The sequence below is a fragment of the Oryzias latipes genome, chromosome 22 (assembly GCF_002234675.1).
Source record: "Oryzias latipes chromosome 22, ASM223467v1".
NCBI classification, from domain to species: domain Eukaryota; kingdom Metazoa; phylum Chordata; class Actinopteri; order Beloniformes; family Adrianichthyidae; genus Oryzias; species Oryzias latipes.
This window is the reverse complement of record NC_019880.2, coordinates 11,292,045-11,310,285: the sequence shown is the minus strand read 5'-3', so window position 1 is coordinate 11,310,285 and position 18,241 is coordinate 11,292,045. Positions and strand designations below refer to the sequence as shown.

Genomic DNA, 18,241 nt, shown 5'->3' with positions numbered 1-18,241 from the left:
TTTGTGTCTTTAATTTTTTTCTAATCCCATCTTTCACACCTTCATCAGTTTAAAAGAAAAACTTGTTTTCTTGGTATCTTCTTCCTGTTTAAAATACATTTTCCAAATGTTTCTTTTAATCCCTTTTCAGGCTGTAATCTGGCTGTAGTGCTCATGTCAGTTTGTTGTTCTGCGAGCGCGTACGTGTCTCTGCGCTGCTCTTTGGATATGCAAGCAGACAAAGACGGGTGTAATTGCAAAGCTGATGTAAGTGCGAGAATGGATTCCTCTGGCTGCCAGGATTATCATCAGAGCAAATGTTGGGGCTGACAACACACACACACACACACACACATACTGACAACGCACTGGTGGAGCTTATCTCCATACCAAGACGCTTCCTCCCTCACAGAGCTCTGTTTCCTCTTCCCCATCCTTCTGCCCAGCCCTGAGCTCAACCCAGCTGTAATTACAGTCTTATCAAACATGCACACTGGGACGATTCTCGCACACATTCGTGCTTTTACTCCGAAAAGACGTGCTCGCTGTCCAAATCAAGAAGCCATCCCCAAATGGAAACTTCTGCTTTCTTTTTTTTTAAATGACGTCTCTTTTCTTTGCAGACTACAACTTAAAACTTCTTGTCTAATAATCTTTAAAAGCCTCTGTTTTTCTAGACTATGAAGAAGGCGGCCCGCGCCCCCCGCTGTGAGCATGTCCTCACATCCCAACCTGGTTTTTTTTGGTGTCGTCATGTTTCTGAAACTCTATCTGTGGTTTTGACTCTGTTTGCTACTATCTGTCTCTTTTCCTTTAAGCATTTAAAGTCGCTGCCTTTCAAAGTAAAAAAGGTACAATTTTTGGTCTCCTCCATCTCTACTAGAATTCGTCTTCCATCATCCACAGATCTCCACCGCTTCTCTAAAGACCCACTCCGATTATGTTTTTGGTGTTTTTAACATGTTCTTGTGGCATTTTCTGATAATATTCAAAGTAATTTAACCATAAAATTGTATTTCTGAGTATTTCTTTATTCAAACCGCTGTGAATCATGATCAGACGAAGAAATTCCTGCTTCCTGCTCCGCTCCATTCTGAAGCTACATACACACCAGGCATGTGTGTACAAGAATGTATGTTCAAGAATGTGGGTGGTCGACCCATGATCGTAAGATTGCAGGTTCGATTCCAGCCTTGCCAACCCCCTTGTGTCGAAGTGTCCTTGGGCAAGACACTGAAACCCACCTTGCGTCTGGTGGAAGGTTGGCGCCAGTGTTTGGCAGCGGAGCCGCCACCAGTGTGTGAATGTGTGTGTGAATGTGTGTGTGACTGGGTGAATGGTTCTGTGACTGTTAAGCGTTTTGGGCCTTTGAAGAAGGTAGAAAAGCGCTTAATAAGTATACGCCATTTAGCATTTAGCATTTACCATTTACGTTTAGCACATTATGTACAAGCCGGGAGGCCCTTCTTCTTCTTCTTCTTCTTCTTTCTTTTGACTTGTCTGCCACCTACGGTTGGAATAGGCCTGGTGAAAAATTTAAAAACTGGGCAAATCTTGTGAATCTTGCTCCAGGCTTTTTCTTTCACACTTCGTTGTAGACTTTGGGTTGGCCACAAACCACATTTATTGATTTCTCCTCCATGATCAATTTTCAAACAGTTGGGACTTGTGTGAATTAAAAAGGATGCTACCCATACATTGCTACTGAATCGGAGTCCCTAATTGGTCCAAGTTTGACCAGTTTACCTTGCCACAATGGACTCAAAAGCCCCGTGTTTTGTACATAGAGCCCGAAAACAGTCGTTGAAACATATGTAGCTACGAGCTAAAGCCAGAGTTCTACACACGGAAGCCCAAAACATGCATATATCTGCGTTTACATAGACTTTTCATTGAAAGTGGTCGCTAGGGCTTAATAGTTCTAATTTTGTTTGCCATTTGTGCTTCATCAGTAATGTTAGGTTGGGGTTGTGAGGGGCTGTTAGCTATTGGGACAGCGTGTAAACAGAGACCTCTCACAACTCAGACGTGAATTTCTAATGAACTACTGCCTGCTTTGCAGAAACTAAGTCCTAGAAAACAACACAGATTTTTTTATTTTGGGTAAAAACGTCATCATCATAATTAAAAGACCACTGTGAACGCTTTGAAACAGCTCAAAAAATGATCGGAGTGGGTCTTTAACTCTGGTGTTCCTCTAAAGCATGCTGTGTGAAGAGACGTAAAAACGTCCAGATCCATCTCTAGTTTCACTTCCTTTTAGGTTCCATTGGTCATCTGCATCGCTACAGAGAGTTGGCACTCGCCGTTTGTCGCCTGAGCTGCCTTTTCTTTGTCTAGCAAACATTCACGATCCATCTGGGCTCTACTTTTTCTCCCCCTGGAAAGCAGAAACAAAGCCGGGCAGCTTAGTTTGAAGCCTCGTCTTAATGGTGGTAGTAGCAGGGTGGAGCCGGAGGGGAAGGAGAGTGATGGAAGGGAGAGCAGGAGGTCAGCACAGAAGGGAGGAAGAGGAGAAAAGCGAGTGAGCAGAGGGAGGGAGTTTGTTTTCCTCGTGCCAAGGCGAGGCTTTGAGCATCAACTGGTTTTATCAAAAATAACAGCTGTGGCTCCATTCCTCAAATGCTAATCATTTATGCTCTAATAGGAAAGGGTTAACAACCAGTTTGTTTCATTTTAAGACCCTGTCACACGGCCACTACTTACATTATTTGCATTTCCACATTTAAAGTGCTGTATTTCGTGATACATGCGTGATATACGTAATTCCTATGTTTTTCTTGCGTTTGTTATTCGTCGATGAGCGCAGATGTCTGTCGAGGGTTTGGGCCGACGGGTCTCTATGTGAATTCAGTTTTGAGTTGTTTAAAATTTTTCTTTGATTGAGAATTACACAGTTTACGTGTCATTACGTATTTTCTACCCAATTATTACGTAAATTTCACACAATTGTGCATGATTTTCACGACCCTTCCACGTATGTCTAATGGACTTTTCACACATGTACCACCGATGTATAACTTTATTACCGCTTATACGGCACACATATCACGTTAAAACCATGTACCTGACGCACAAATTTTGGGTCAGATTTGGCTTATTTTTTCAAACGTTGATTTACATGTTCTTTGCGTGGTTTATTCATACTTCTTCCGTGGTTTTAATGTGGTACATATGTAAACATTTTACATAAAGACCACAATTTTTCTCACTTTTTCCACATATATTCACGTATGACCAATTTTCATCCGTGTAATACCCGTGTTGCGTCCCTCTTCAGGGAGGAGGGATAAAATGGGTAACATAAAGATAAAATAATAATCGGTTTATTTCGGTTACACAACATAAAAATCGAGGAAACTAACCATCAAATCACCAAAGGTGGAATAAATGATGAAATAACTTAAACTCAGGCTTTATAGCAAGAAAACCTTTGCAGAAATACAGTCTCCAAAACACTACGACCACTCAAAATGCAAACAAAGACCACAAGGTTAAATTTAACAAAAGGACAAAGCCAGAATAAACTAAGAGGGAAACCAGAGGCTTTCACCGGCTAAGGCCAGGCAGACTGCAGGGGCAGGCTGAAGAACAAATTCCTCTCAGGAATTCAGCAGCCACTAGAGCAGAGGATCCTGGGAGCTTTTAAAGCTTCCATCCCAGCCAGACGATTGGTAGAAGGTGGCAGCCTCAATCAGCTCTGCGGGGGGGGGCGCTGGATGCCTGCAGGAGCTAAACATCAAGCACATGTACACATAAACAAGACATAGAGGCAAGACCAGGGGTCGTAACAATGTGCAAAATATGTGTAGTAGCTGTGTGACACGGCCTTTAGACACTAATAGAGTAGCTGCTGGAGTGTCTTTAGTCTGCATGCCGTTTAACAAAACGTCTTGCTCGATTTGCACTCATCTGTGTAGTTGGAGTGAGTTTCTCTAACCGTGTGAAGCACTTCTCTCAATTCCATGCTTCAGCTGTGTCTGGGCTCCATGTTTCCAGGTGGGTCCAGCTGTCATGCTCAGCTCTTTGAGCACGGAGGCGGTGTGTGAGCGCCTCAAACAGACGGATGGGATCGACCCCAACATGTTGCCTCAATACACAGCCACCATCAAAAAGGTGACCTTTCTAAACACCCATCACACTTTGGAGTTATTCTCACTAAAAGTTCTGATTCCTTTTTTATTCCAGGCTAATATAAACGGTCGAGTCCTCCTTCATTGCAACCTGGACGAGCTGAAGAAAGAGATGGAGATGAACTTTGGGGACTGGCAGCTCTTCAGAGGAATGGTGAGACATCTTCAGTCAATGGGAAAGATTTTTAACCCTTTACCAACGAAGCCTTAACTCCAGTGTTGACCATTTATGGTTTATGAATGAGTGATCCCTCCCACCTGGTGTTCCAAACAGGAAGTACCCACCAGCCTTAAGAAGCAAAAATCCCTCTTGTTGAGAAATAACCAGCTGTAACTCAGTCAAATAACCATTCTTGCTCCGATACCTTTATTAAAATGTTCTTGCTAATCCTCTTTTCTTTCATGATTTTAAGTTACAAACTGACCAGTCAGATAAAAGTATGTGGTATCCCATCAAACGTTTGAAACTTTGATTGATAGATTCTCCCGGTTTCAAGTGCTTACATCTGGCTCCAACATGGCGGCATCCGTATCCCGTTGGAGCCAGAAGGAAGCCGGTCCGGTTCTAATACACAGTCAGTGGTGTTCACGTTCTTTGAATGACCATAACCCTTCAACAGTTCACGCAATCAACGGAATTCAAATGGATTCTGAAAGCTGAGAAAAACGGCAAACTTAAGCCAACACTGAGCCCAAAGCTGCTTTGTCTGCGTCAGAATCCAGTGGAATTGGGTTAATTGCGTAAATGATTGAAGAGTGACGAGAGTTCAGAGAACAAGGCCAAATCTAAATTCTTCCCCTACCCCTGCGGCTTCTCCCTACCCCTACATGTAGCCCTCCAGACGGAGAGATGTGGAAAAATATGGTCTTCAAATTCGGATGTTACTACCGCTTGATGACATCATCAATAGTCACCGGTCATCTATGTAAGCGCTCAGAAAATACACAACACCGGTTTTATAATTTTAGTCATGCTAAAACAAAAAGTCATGACTTACGTTTAAATGTTAACTTCTGTGCTTCAGAGCACCCCCACATGAAGAAATGCGTTTGTCCTCCGCACCACAGTGCAACACGGAACACCCTCCTGGTGGAGGGATACCCAGCAGTAAGTCGCTACGGCTTCCCCTTCAAAAAAACGAGTTCTGACACCCATACAGCTCCAAATGCCCCTACAATTGGAGCAATCGGTAGAAGCCAAAGGGGTAGGGGAGGAAAGAGTTGTTCAGTGTTGGCGGTGACAGCTCTGATGTTAAAGGGTGAATGGTAGTGTACTTATATAGCGCCTTTCTACCTACAAGGACAAAGCGCTTTACAGTCACAGACCCATTCATCCAGTCACACACACATTCACACACACATTAGCACAGGCGCCCGCCTACCACCAGAGGCAAGGTGGGGTCCAGTGTCTTGCCCAAGGACACTTCGACTCACGGGCGTGCAAGGCGGAATTGAACCTGCAATCTTACGATCATGGGTCAACCGCCCTACCGCTGCACCTCAGAAAAAGGATTTAAAAGAGACAAGTTTTATTTTGAAAGCTTTTAGGGACCAAGGGGTTCTCCTTATTTTGTTCATTTGTCATTACACAATCAGTGCCCTGCGATAAGTTGGTTGGTTTTTGGCCTTTTTAAGACTTTTATTTTTAAAAGCTGTTCCAAAACGGTTAAAAAAATCGTAGACATCGTAAATTACGTATATGAGGTTCTGCTTTTCTGACACCTGGTTTCTAACAGCATTTCTCTCCTTGACTGTAACATCTTTAGTTTATTAAAGAAAAAATATTTATATGAGAGTGGTTTTTTTTTTCTTCTTTTTGCTTTCACTGGAAATTTCAAATCCACATTAGCGCTAGTAAGTCAGCCAGGAGTCCAGACGGCTGAGCCGGGCCTGAAATCACAAACACATGTCCGCCTTTGCTCACTGCTACGAAAGCAGGGAGCGAATTGGTCATGTTGTGCAGGAGCTTGAATGTGGGGTCCGCCTGGAAGCAGCTGTAAAGTACGGTGGCCTCCCAGCTCCCTGTAAAAACCCAGCGCTGCGTTGCTGGGATGTTGCAAAAGCGCAGCAATCTGGTTTAAGATGGCCGCCTGATATCTGGATGAAGGGAGGTTATTGTTGGCGAGGAGAGGACAGCTGAGTGGTTGTACTTTAAAAACGGCTTTTCTCACAAGCACATGCTTTCACTGTTGCTGCTAAACACGCTTGTTTGGCACATCACATGTCCTGAGAAAGGAAAAAAAACAAAACAATGACCACTACAGGGACGGCTGTCCTCAATCCACCTTTGACCACACAGAAAGCCCTCTCCATGTTTTTAAGGTGATGGAGCAGCGGTATGCTGAAAGCCAGGCGGCAATCCAAGACGAGTCTCGAGCTGCTAGTGAGCAAGGCAGCAGCCTGCTCCACGGGGAGCCCAGCAGACGCGCCGGGGGTCCCCAGCGTGAAACCTTCAGCCTCAACCTGAGCTTTGAGGAGCTCAGCGGCGCGGGGGTGGAGGAGCCTCCGAGGCGCAGCAACAACTCCCACTGGCCGGTCAGTCAGCCCGTCTGTAAAACGTCACACAAGATTTCAGGAGGAAGGTGCCACGCCGGCCGCTTCGCACAGACTTTAAGTGAGAAAGGAGCGCGACAGAAGAAGATCAGACTTAAAAAGATCCCCTATTAGACAGGGGGAAAAAAAGGTGTCAAAAGGCCCCCTGTCTGCTATTTTCAAATCTAAGACACGAACAAACAGTCACACTCTGACAACTGGCTCTGCTGCTATTTTAAATGCTCTCACTTTCCGAATTGTTTCAAATTGAATCCCAGCACTGAAAACACAGAACAGCTTTCATCGCAGCTCCATCTGCGCCCGTGTTCCAGCAACTTTTTCACGTCCTCACACTCTGGTTCTGATGGGTTTCCAGTCATTTATAGCTCAAACATTTAAAGTCCCACTCCGATCATCTTTTGATCTATTTTAAAAGCGTTCCTAGTGGTTTTTTAATTATGTCTTTAACCAAAATCAAATTAACTTGTGTTGTTTTCTAGGACACAGTTACTGCAGAGCGGAAACAGTTCATAAAAGATTTTCTTCTGAGTTGTGGGCGGGATTAGAGTAAGCCCACCCCCCTTCCTGTTACCCATATGTTTGCACACTCTCCCGCTAGCTTACAGCCTATCACACCAAACATTACATGCGCACCAAAAAATTGTCATATTAGAGCAGTACAGTTTTGATGCAGATGCTAGCTTGGATGAGGAAAACGAAGACGTGCATGGATCCAGTCGTCTCCAAGTGGATGCTTGTGGCCCATCCTGTGTATTTTCTGCGACACAAATGAGCTCTTTTTCAATCTGCATTTTTCCCTCTGATCCTGAGTCACAACAATTTGAATAAAGAAATTCTCAGAAATGCTAATTCAATCTTAATTTTCCTAATAGATGTCCTCCATCATGAGAGAAATGCCATAAGAACAAATAAAAAACACCAAAACAGAAGATTTTCATCAGAGTGGGTCTTTAAATGTTTGTTCTGTAAGTGGAATGTTGACAGGAGCTGAGATGTTTAGTTGTGTGGTTTGTTTTTTTCTTCTTCTTCTTCTTCTTCTTCTCTTTTTCCATGCCAAAACAACTTTTTGTCATCTTGTCAGGTGGCAAATCACCGCACTTCAAGCATGTCCAGCCTCAACTCCCAGGAATCCTCCAATGACATCTGTAAGCTGACAGACAAGCAGCAGGCTGAGTACCGGGACGCCTACAGGGAGTACATCGCTCAGATGGCCCAGCTGGAGATGTCCGGCAGCGGGGGGGAGAGGCCTGTGCAGCCCCACCCGGGGCAGTTTCTGCTGCCGGCTGGCAGCTCCGAGGACAAAGGGGTGGGTGGAAAGTTGTGCGTTATCTGTTGACATCGCCGTCATATCGTTTCTGATCATATAAATATATTTACGCTTAGAACAAAATTCTCTCCTGCAGTGTTGCATTTAAAAAAGCAGAGGAGTGTTACTGCAGCAGCTCTGTTTTAGTTCCTGTATCAGAAGCTACTCAGAAAGGCCGGAAGTGGTTTGGTTACTTGCATTAAGAAAACCACTACATTTGAAAGAAAAAAAAAACAATAGAAAAAAGCCTTTTGGTGAGCATCTGCATCCGAGACCTTTCTACAACGGTGTCATCAAAGCTGCAACAGCGCTAGCTAGCAGCTAAAATTACATTTGACTCTTTGTGCAACTAACTCAGAACCTAAAAAAAAAACCTGACCCTGAGTCACATTAGCTGCTCCCTCTTTACAACAATTCACTTTTGTGTCGATCAAACTGATGAGAAGAGCTAAAGTGGTGCAAAGAGGCTTTTTTTATAGCTTGTATAGAGAAGCTCAGACAGTTCTACCATAGCCTAAAGGGGAACTACCATCTACACTGCTAAAGTGAAGTGAATGCACTAAAAACCCTTTTTCATGCAGAATTTTTGGGCCAAGGCTTGTTATTTAAAAACAAACCCACACACACACACTTTGAGTAGATATTTCAACCCTTACATTGGGGATGTTGATGCAATCAACACGTATCAGCGCAGATGCAGAGAAAAGCGGCTCTGCACCATTACAAAATGTTCAGCATCCGCTGATATTACTTTAATTACGTAATCGGTTGAAGAGTTACAAAAGTCGTAGAAACTAATCATTGGAGCTGAAGCTTCAGTGTTAAAGGGTTAAAAGAAAGTTTTCTGAGATGTTAGCATTAGCCATGTGGCAGGCATTTGATGTTGGATATCAACTATAGTACAACAGACGAAAAACCACAAAATGAGTTTTTAAAGAAACAATAAAGTTCAGTAAAACACACACATATTGCCAGATTTAGCCCAAAAGCACTTTTGAAGCTTCAAAGCTTCAGTTTATGAAAGATTTAGACATTTAGTGGCTGACCGACGGAACAACAGCCTTTCAGGAGAGCACAGTCTAGTAAAATAAATATGGTGAATACATTCATCCAAATCAGAAAAACAACGCACAGTTCATCAAAAAGCTTTATTTAAAAATGATACTAAACATTTAAAGCAGAGATCCGGTTTGAAAGATGAACATAGAAACATTTCCTTTTCTTTGGAAAGGATGATGCTAAACTATTCTTGACTAATCAATAACTGGACATTTGTTATTAAATGCATCCTGAATAGGAAATATTGTGCCATATTCTTAAAAACTTTTCAAAAAAATACACTATACGATATTCCTTTAGACTTATTTTAATTTGTAAACGATATTTTAGTTTGCATATTTATTCAATGTAATATAAACTTCTAAAAAAAAACTATTGTGATTGTTGTTGGGTCACATCAGTGCAGACATGAAGCTCAGAGGTCAGCTTTTATTTTGAAATCTGTCCTGCTTTCACATCTCCTTCAGCTTCTCTGTGACCAACTTCTCTTTGCTTCTCACAAAACCATCTTCCTCCTCAGGTTAAGGAGGGAAGTGACCAAGACGGTCGCAAGTCCTTCAGCAAGCGGGCCTCGAAGAGCATCGAGGCCCCCGATGCAGACGCTCCGCTTCTGGACCCCATCAGCGAAGAAGACGAGAAGCTCGACAACAGCTTGTACTTTAAGAGGAAAGGAGCCGGGGCGCTCTACCATGAACTGCCCAATGAGGAAGACTCTGGCTCAGAGGAAGCGGACAACACCACACCTCTGCTTTCTAAAGCCTGCCCTCCCCCCTCCCATGGGGGCGCTCAGCCTGTCGGGCTGCTGCCCAAGCCGGGCTTCCTTGCAGAGATCCTCCTGGACAAGAAGGACTCGTCGGATTCAGGCATGCGCTCCAGCGACAGCTCCTCTGACCCCTCCTTCGAGGAGGCGATGGACGACTCCACCAAAGAGGGAGAAGCTCCGAAACCCAGCCTGATCGAGCTGGAGCTGGAGGGTCTGGTGAAGAAGAGGGGCCTCCTCCCCAGCAGCCTGAGCGGCCTTCAGGAAGCTACGGTGGCCCGCATGTCCATCTGCTCCGACGCGCCATCCGAAGCCAGCCTGATGGCCAGCAGCCCGGATGAGGGATGGCCCGCCAACAGGGTCGCCAACCTCAACCACACCTCCATCGACGCCGCCCTCAATAACAACACCAACAACAGCCGTCAGCAGCAGGAGGGCGGCACAGAATCCTCTACCGGCATCATCATCATCCCCGGCAGCAGCAGCACCGCCACCGCCGCCACCGTCCACCACAACCACAACCTGTGCTCCATCAGTCTGGGAGATGAGAGGGAGAGCGTCCTCTAGGACGGCCCGCATGCGTCCATGTCCCAAAACGTAGATCGGTGGTGTCGTGTTAGAAAACCTGAGTCGTGCTTTGGAAAATCCCTCCAGTCAGAACGTTTCGTGAAAGAAAACCAGAAAAAGCTTTTGTGTTTTGACAGTTTGGTGGCTCTCTCAACCGTTTCCTGGTAGAATGTTACAGTTCTAGAGTCAAATGTGTTTGTAGGTAGTTTAAAAAAATAAAAGTAAGAAGCCTTGCAGTGTTACTGAAGCATTTCACTCGTGACGTAGATTGTGTTGTTTTTTTATTGTAAAACCATTTCGTCTTTGCATGCAGCAAATAAACATTCAATTCTTAAAAACATGTTTTGGTTTTGAAATTTCTCGCCTTTCAGCCTCAACTAAAAAAAGAAAAAAAAACATTGATCTTGAATGTAAAACACTAATTTAATGTAATTTCAGGGTAAAAGGGAGAATGAGAAAAGTACCACTGCAGGACTCTTGTGGTCCGACAGATGGCGCAATTTCTATACAAACCTGCTGCGGTTTGGCGTGAACGCAGTCAACTTTAAAGTAGATGTACAGGAATGTCAATGTTTTCTGGACATTGACTTTTTTTGGACAACATTTGGTTCAAATATCCAACATTTCTGCTTTTTTGTAGAATTATTTTTACACTGAGGAAAATTTAGTTTATCAAAATGGATTTGATGGGATGAAAAGATGATCTGACAGATTCCTGAGTTTAAAAAAAGATAGCATTTACGGTTTGATTAATTCACCAAAATAAAAGCGCCTCATTTTTTAGATTTTTTTTTAAACAAGAATGTCTGCACTTTTTTCAGATCTGAATGCAATGAAAAAGCCAAGAAAAATCAAGTTGCACTTTGATTTATTTTTTATATTTAAAAAAAGGTACAATTTACATTACTTTTATAAAAAGTTTCAGCATAATTAAGTACAGCAATACACTTTTGCAGAAGTTTCAAATTCCTGCAACTATACAACTCCTGGTGAGAGTTCACAAGATTTTTCTCTTTTTTTTTAAATCAAGTTTTTTGTTTTTTCTTAAACATTGTCCAGTCCTTCGTGTGCCAACATTTCTGACAAGACAAGACTAAACTTTAAACATTTTTTTCTTTGAACAGTAACTAACCAAACTGCTTGTTTCTGTACAAGTTCCCACCTCCGCAGAAAAAGCGAAGAGATCAACAAGGAGAGAAAGGAGGGAGGGGGGGGGGGTCACGGGGAGGTGAGGAAGAAGAGGGGAGGTGGTAATCCTTGTGACAATCCCCCCCCCCCCTTCTTTCTTCCTCTTTCCCCCCTTTTTTCCTCCCGTTGTCGGGAACATATCGCGCCTTCCTTCCATTTCCAGAAAGGACCCACAAATAAAAAAAAAAAGTCTTAAGTTAAATAATAATGAAAGTGTCACATCACAGGAGATTGTCCTTTTTTTTCTTTTCTTTTTGAAGTAAGAGTCTTGATTTCAGGGGGGATAATGAAAAGAAAAAAAACATCCAGGCCTGAGGAACTGCAGTTGGATGGTGTTGGATGGGTTGCTCCTCAGGTCCTGGTGTGGGTTTTTTTTTCTTTTTTTCTTTTTTTTTTTTTTTTGCGTCTTGACCAAACACCTGCAAGAGATTGAGAAGGAGGAGAGGCGTGTTTAGAAAACGCAAACAGGGCAGAGATCCGGACAGTCTGGCGCCAGGGAGGAAGCCGCAGTTTTTTAACATTTAACCAAACACTCCCAATACTAAGCAAACTCTGCGCTCCAGATGTACGCGCACGCACAAGCGCTCACGACAAGGAGAGGGGGAGGAGGAGGGAGGGAGGGAAGGGGGAAGGCGCGCGCACATTTTTCGCACAACTTCAGCCTACAATCTGGGGAAGAATCAGCGTAATTGCCGCTCAGCTGGCGCCTACCCACTTCTTGTACCAATTATGTGCAGACATCGTAGTAGCAGTAATCCAAACAGCCATTATTTTTCCTGTTGCAGATGCTCTTCATTACAGGCACAAGTGGGGATAATAGAACCCTGACGGCTACTTCTTCCATACGCTGGAAATGCTTCTAATTTGTTTTTATTTGGCACCGATGACGCGCGTTTTTATTCATTTTTAGAATCCCGTTTCCAATGGCTGTCGGGGGAGTGACGCATTCCCCCGCGACAGCCGATTTTGCTGCGGGAGCGTGGAAAGCCCTGGCCAGAGAATGCAGCAGACAGACAGACAGACAGACAGACAGACAGACAGGAGGGACAGCCCCACTTACCGCCTTAACGATGCAGAGTCCGGCTGTCATCTGTCATCAGCTCTGATGGCAACTCCGGGGACTGCAAACAAACAAACGCGGAGCCAAAGCGTCAAAACGCGTCTCATGGTTTCATTTCCCAACAATAGGAATGAGAAGGGGGGGGGGGGCGCATCCCCCTACCCAAAAAAACAAACCAAAAACAACAACAAAAGCAGTGTAATTACCTGTAATGACAAGATGCTGATGTCTGTGTTGAGGGTGGTCAGGGGGGGCCTGGATGCGCCGGTCTGCCCCGGCCGCGCGGGGTGATGCAGGCTGCTCAGTGCGACGCTGGAGTCCAGCGCGATCTGCAGGTCCAGGATGTAGTCGATGACATGCTGCAGGATTTCCATCTTGCTGACGTTCTTGTTCTGCGGGATGCTCGGCACCAGCTCCTTCAGCTTGGAGTAGCAGTCGTTCATGTTGTACAGCAGGCTGAGCGGGTCGTCCACCGGGGTCTTGCTCCGCGAGATTCCCAACGAGTGCTCCGTTAAATTCACGGCGTTTTTCCGGAAGGACCGAACGGGGCTTATTGCTTTCATTCTCGAAGTTTTCTTCTTCTTCTGTTTTCTCTTCTATGTTTGTTTGGTTTTAGTCCCGTTTTCTCAGCCGATCTGCGCTCAGACTGGAATACAGAGCTGTCACAAGCCTTTAAATAGGCAGCAGGGCAGTGTGTGCCGAGTGGGCGGGCCGAGCGCGCGGGTTGGACAGCGCCCTTGTGTCACTCAACGCCTTCCCGGCGCTCCCATTGGCTGCTGAAATCCCCGCCCCTTCTGTAAAACGTTACCAGTGGCAACGCGGGGCCGGAGGCGGAACTTCTCATCTCCGGTGGGCAATTTGGGAAAATTAAGCCCTTACCTGTTTCTGATCAAGAAAATGAATGATTCAAACGTAAACTGGATGATAAAAGCAGCGTTTTCATACTTCTAAAATCAAATTATTAATAAATTAGGATGGAAAATTGAGAAGAAGTGTAGCGGCTTTTTGAAATATTTGACAGTTTGGGACCTAAATGTTCAAAAATCTGATGTGATGGCACAGACTCGGCATTTATGGAACTGAATTTTACTAAAAATGTTTGTTAATTAAACCTATTAACCGTAAACACAACTTTCTATGATGATTAAAGCCAAATCTTAATGTTTATAATTTTTATTTTTTAGGGATAATAGCCAGAGGAATCTGGGTTAATCCACTTCTATATGCTAGAATTTTTAGTTTTTGCATGATTTCTTTGAGGGGGGGGGGGGGGGGTGTTAAATAGCCTTTTGTTTTTGTAGTGATCTTAATCTGCACTTGAGGTGAGTGAGGGAGTCCTGAAGAGGTGATTAACTGTAATTGAATGCTTTCAGATGTTCTTTTCTTCCCCTTCAGATGGAGTTTCGATGCGGATAAAGTTTGGTCCAGGTGACATATTTTAGGTTTAATTTGAAAGTTTATTTTAAAAAAAAGATGACAGGAGATTGACTTTTATTTTGAAATATAACTGATGTTTATTAAATACACAAAAGACCAAACTCCAGCGGCGCATCATGTTTTTCTGCATCATCCACGGGTCCACATCTGCTGAAATGCACATTTCCCATTATCCCCTCCTTCCCCCGTCGCTCCTGCAGCTGTGCACCTCTGCTCACGCGCTCTTGACTGAAGCCTGACAGACAGGTGATGGATCGGCGCAAGAGCACGTCGGTGCAAAAAAAGCCGCGCCCTGCGTCCTCCTCTGCTCTCCTCTTCCTCTCCTCTCTCCTCTCTCTCCCTCCGGAGCAGACTCTCTGGCGCCGGCCACGTGACGTCACCCTATTCACAGCAGCCCTCGAGCCGAGCCCTCGCGGCGCCGCTGAGGCGGTTTCCATGGACACGGGCTTTCAAAGGATGTCGGTCGGAGGTTCTCAGCTGATCCCGCCCGAACAGGGGAGCTACGAACACCGATGCGGTCCGAGTTGGGTCTGCCGGGTTTGGTGCACTCCAAACTAAACTTTAGCAAAGGATTGCTTCCTTTACGCACCGAATCCACTGAAACTCAGTGAGAGTTTAACTTTCTCCTGTTAATTAAAAGTTTCCCCAAACTCTTAAACAACATTTTATTAAGAATATCCCTATGGAAAAATATCTATTTCTACATATGCGTTTAGGATATTTCAGTGGCACCGTTAAGTTCCACTTTCCAAATCAGATTGAATTTTTTAAAATGTTGCTCCATAATTCCTTTTTAAAACAATATCGTGATTTATAAGGTCAACTTGATAAACTAAATCAGGGATGAGATGATCAAAACTGTCAAATTTGAAAAATGTTATTAAGCTTTTATTTTTTAAGTAACCTGGATGATTGACAGGATACAGGTCAAGTATTTTGAAAACGTGAAAATGGAAGAATTTCAAAATAAAGTTGGTAAAGAAACAACTAAACTCCTCCGACACCTACAGCAGATCCTTTCTGTAATTTTCCTCAACAGTTAAATTGTTTTTCGCTTTTCCAAAACGTATTTTGTTTTCCCATCACATAAATTAAAGCCCCTTTATCCCCGTGCCTGTTTCCCCCCTCAGTTATTAGTTTGAGTTTCAGGAGAGAACAAAGACGAGCAGCCAACAGGCTGCAGTGCGCCCCGCAGCCCGGCGTCACGATGTCTGCGCTTCGCTCTGCGCGCTCGTCCTCCTCCCTGCAGCCACCTGATAATTTCCCTTCCTTCCTCTTTTTAAATCAAAATCAAACAATTTTTAAATCTAATAAATAATTTTGAGTCCCTCTCTAATAGCAAAAGTAACAAAAATGAAAAAAAAAACGTTATTTAAAACGAGAATATTTTCGTGCGTAATTCTAAGAATCGCACAGATGCGCAAGACAGACGCAACTAATTTTTAAATGTTTACCAAAATAGATGCGCTCTATTTTTTTCTTTCTTTTTTACCAAAACAAAAACTGGTCTTTAAATAAAAACGGGTCTTTCTCAGTCCTGCTCCGTGGTTACCGCAGCGCTTCAGGGGTCTGGCGCTCCACTCCTCCTCTTCCTCAGGTTGCCACGCGCCTGTCGCGTGGAGGAGTGCACACATCTGAGAGAGCCGCGTGGACTTTTTGAGCAGTGTCGACCCTGCGGGGGCGGGGTCTCTTATCACACCCCCCCGCCCTCCAAACGACAGCCATGTGGTGTGTTTATGCAAAAGAGGGGTGAGCTCTTTGAAGTCACCAAAGACAAGCAAATATTTCTGAGGAAAATGGTTTTATTTTTCAGCAGATTAGAGGCAAATTTATTATTTGGAAACAAACAAAAATTGTTTCCCTTTAAATGGCAAAATTTGCATGGATACGAGTTTGGCTTGAGACAAAACATATTATGGTTTTGATTATTATATCTGCCCCCCTTTTTTTTTGTCCCCCCGAAGCATCAGCAGTAAATACTTTGATTTCCTCAAAACGAAAGTCCAGTTAACTTCCAGGATGAAGTGGACAAAACCGTAAAATAGCGGACTCCGCTCCTTTCCCCGTACATTGATCTGGCTACAGGAGGGGAGACAGCAGTAGGGAGGGTGACTACATGACAATGGGCGTGTTTACATCCTCTTATTGCCCTACTCGCAACACACCAATTGGGTTGTGCCAGAGTCCATCTGGCGCTGAAGCAGGACTTTTTTAGTAGCCGTGATCGCGCTGGTGCCACCCCAGGAATTGGACTTTGGCTCGCCTCGCAGAGGTGTGTTGTGGCACCACACCCCCTGGACTTGAGAACGGGAGTTGCTGTGAGCAAGAGTTAAGACAGATGTAACAGACGGCTCTTTCACGTCATCTGTACGAAAATGTACTGCTTTGACCACGTGGCTACTTTCACATCGCCCTCAGCAAAGTGCGTTTAAGTGGCCACTTCCAATGACAAGTCGATGTAAACGTGTAAATGCACATTTTGGGAAACTCTTGCATTCACACATTGATTTGTAAGTTTCTACAAACATTTTTGGGCTCTACATACAAATTGCACCGAAGATCATAAACTTTTACAGTTGCTTTTTCATGATGTATGCAACTCATGACGTATCTTGCACCTTCTTTTGCTATTTTCTGTTTGGACATTGATGGTAAAAAAAATTATTGTATGAGGGGAGCGAAGAACTGTGAGCAACCCCCCGTCTGTGGTGCTGTTGGCGCGGCCCAACTTTTGTGCTTTGAGTGAAGCTAGGACGAGGATTGTCCAGGGAAATCAGTTGGAATAGGAAAAAATGCTAACATGTTCTTAACTTTATTGCATTGATTTGCTTTTCCATCAACCAAACCTCCTGGAATCATGATGCTGTTACAACAGTCATCCTTTAGGGGGCAGTATTCAAAAAAACAAAATTTGATCAATAAAAAAAAAACGACACAACTAATTTTTAATAGTTTTTGTGATTTTTTTTTTTTTCAGATTCATAAATGGGAAGTTATTCATTGTAGGTTCGTTGAACGCTTGTCTTTTTGGGGGGCAGAAAGTCTCACAATAAGGTTTATTTACAAATCCAGATCTTTCTGGCAAGGTTCGCATCCCTAAGAAATGAATGACTTCTGTTATTAACAAATCCCTTTCTTGAAAGTTTTTATCACTTCAAAATTAACAGTATTGATAGAGTTCCTTGATGAAGAGATGCACAGTAAAAGGATTGAACTTAATTACTTGTTGAAAATGCATTCGCTGCAGCCTCGGAAAAGTGTTGTGTGACCTACGGCAGTTTTTTTCTGGAGCATTAAAACTCCAACATGTTGTGGTATTTTTTTTTCTTGTTTTTGGCACATTTTTTTTTAAACTTGTCCTGTCCAACAGCTGAGCAAACAGATGAGAGCTGAAGGCCTCTTGTTTTAGACATGTTTTACTTTTACAACAGGGGTTATGAATCTTCTGACACACCAGGTGTATATTTGAATAAACCCCTTTTGTAATTTATACTAAACTTTATTCACATTAATTATATGTGTAACAGTTGGACCATATAAAGAAAAGGAGGGAAGAAGAGAGAGGGAAGTTAGAGAGGGGATGATAGGAAGGTACACATTTATCATTTAATTATATTATCATTCATCATTTAATTAATTCCAGTTTTTGCCTAGTTATAAATGTGGATTCTTACTTTTGCTGCACCACACCAGGGTTCACTTGCAAATTCATCTTACACCTTGGTTTTCTGAGGTCAAGGGTTGATTTGTTTAGTCCACAGATTTGCAGAGCAGACTATTCAAGGAAACAAATTAGTTTCTGGTCTGAACTCCCTTTAACGGTTTCAGCACGAAAGAGAAATCAGTTTAGTGGTTTACATGCAAATTAATGACAGCTTTACTGGCGTCTCTTGAACTCAAAGTCATTCAAACTCCCCCAAATAACTGTCAGCATTGATTGTATTTATTTATAAAATTATCTAAAAGTCATGAAAAGTGTCAACTAGTTAAAACGTTAAATGCAACCAACATTTTTGGCAGTATCACCAATTAACGCCAACGTGTCACCCACTTATCACTGCAGCACACCTGCGGCTGCAGAAAGCAGCCTGTAACTCGATATCTGCGTATCTCCACATTCACGCACCAAGCGTGTTCGATTTCTGGTTGTGGGATCTGATTTTACAAATCTGGTTTTTAGCAGCTTAACAGAACTTTTA

At 43.5% G+C, this 18,241-nt stretch overlaps 2 protein-coding genes across 8 annotated transcripts in view; one reads left to right on the top strand and one right to left on the bottom strand.

Moving 5' to 3' along the window:
* The window catches only part of LOC101155812 (kinase D interacting substrate 220), a 55,510-nt gene extending 44,815 nt beyond the window's left edge, over positions 1-10,695 (top strand). For 5 of the 7 annotated variants that reach the window (XM_004082534.4, XM_011490328.3, XM_011490327.3 and 2 more), the window contains 5 exons: positions 3,979-4,095; positions 4,168-4,266; positions 6,435-6,647; positions 7,747-7,971; positions 9,551-10,695. In XM_004082534.4, coding sequence (XP_004082582.1) covers positions 3,979-4,095; positions 4,168-4,266; positions 6,435-6,647; positions 7,747-7,971; positions 9,551-10,357 — 1,461 coding nt within the window. In that variant the 3' untranslated portion in view covers positions 10,358-10,695. Of the gene's footprint in view, positions 1-797; positions 831-3,978; positions 4,096-4,167; positions 4,267-6,434; positions 6,648-7,746; positions 7,972-9,550 lie in introns of all 7 variants that reach the window. The other 2 variants (XM_020713632.2, XM_020713631.2) reach the window with 1 other exon arrangement.
* A 513-nt stretch (positions 10,696-11,208) lies between these two features.
* id2 (inhibitor of DNA binding 2) lies at positions 11,209-13,275 on the bottom strand. The gene is made up of 3 exons (XM_023951977.1): positions 12,812-13,275; positions 12,606-12,666; positions 11,209-11,964 (listed from the first exon to the last, which is right to left on the bottom strand). Exons 1-2 carry the CDS (start codon positions 13,166-13,168, stop codon positions 12,610-12,612), a joined length of 414 nt encoding a protein of 137 aa, XP_023807745.1. The 5' UTR covers positions 13,169-13,275; the 3' UTR covers positions 11,209-11,964; positions 12,606-12,609.
* Between the last annotated feature and the right edge of the window lie 4,966 nt (positions 13,276-18,241).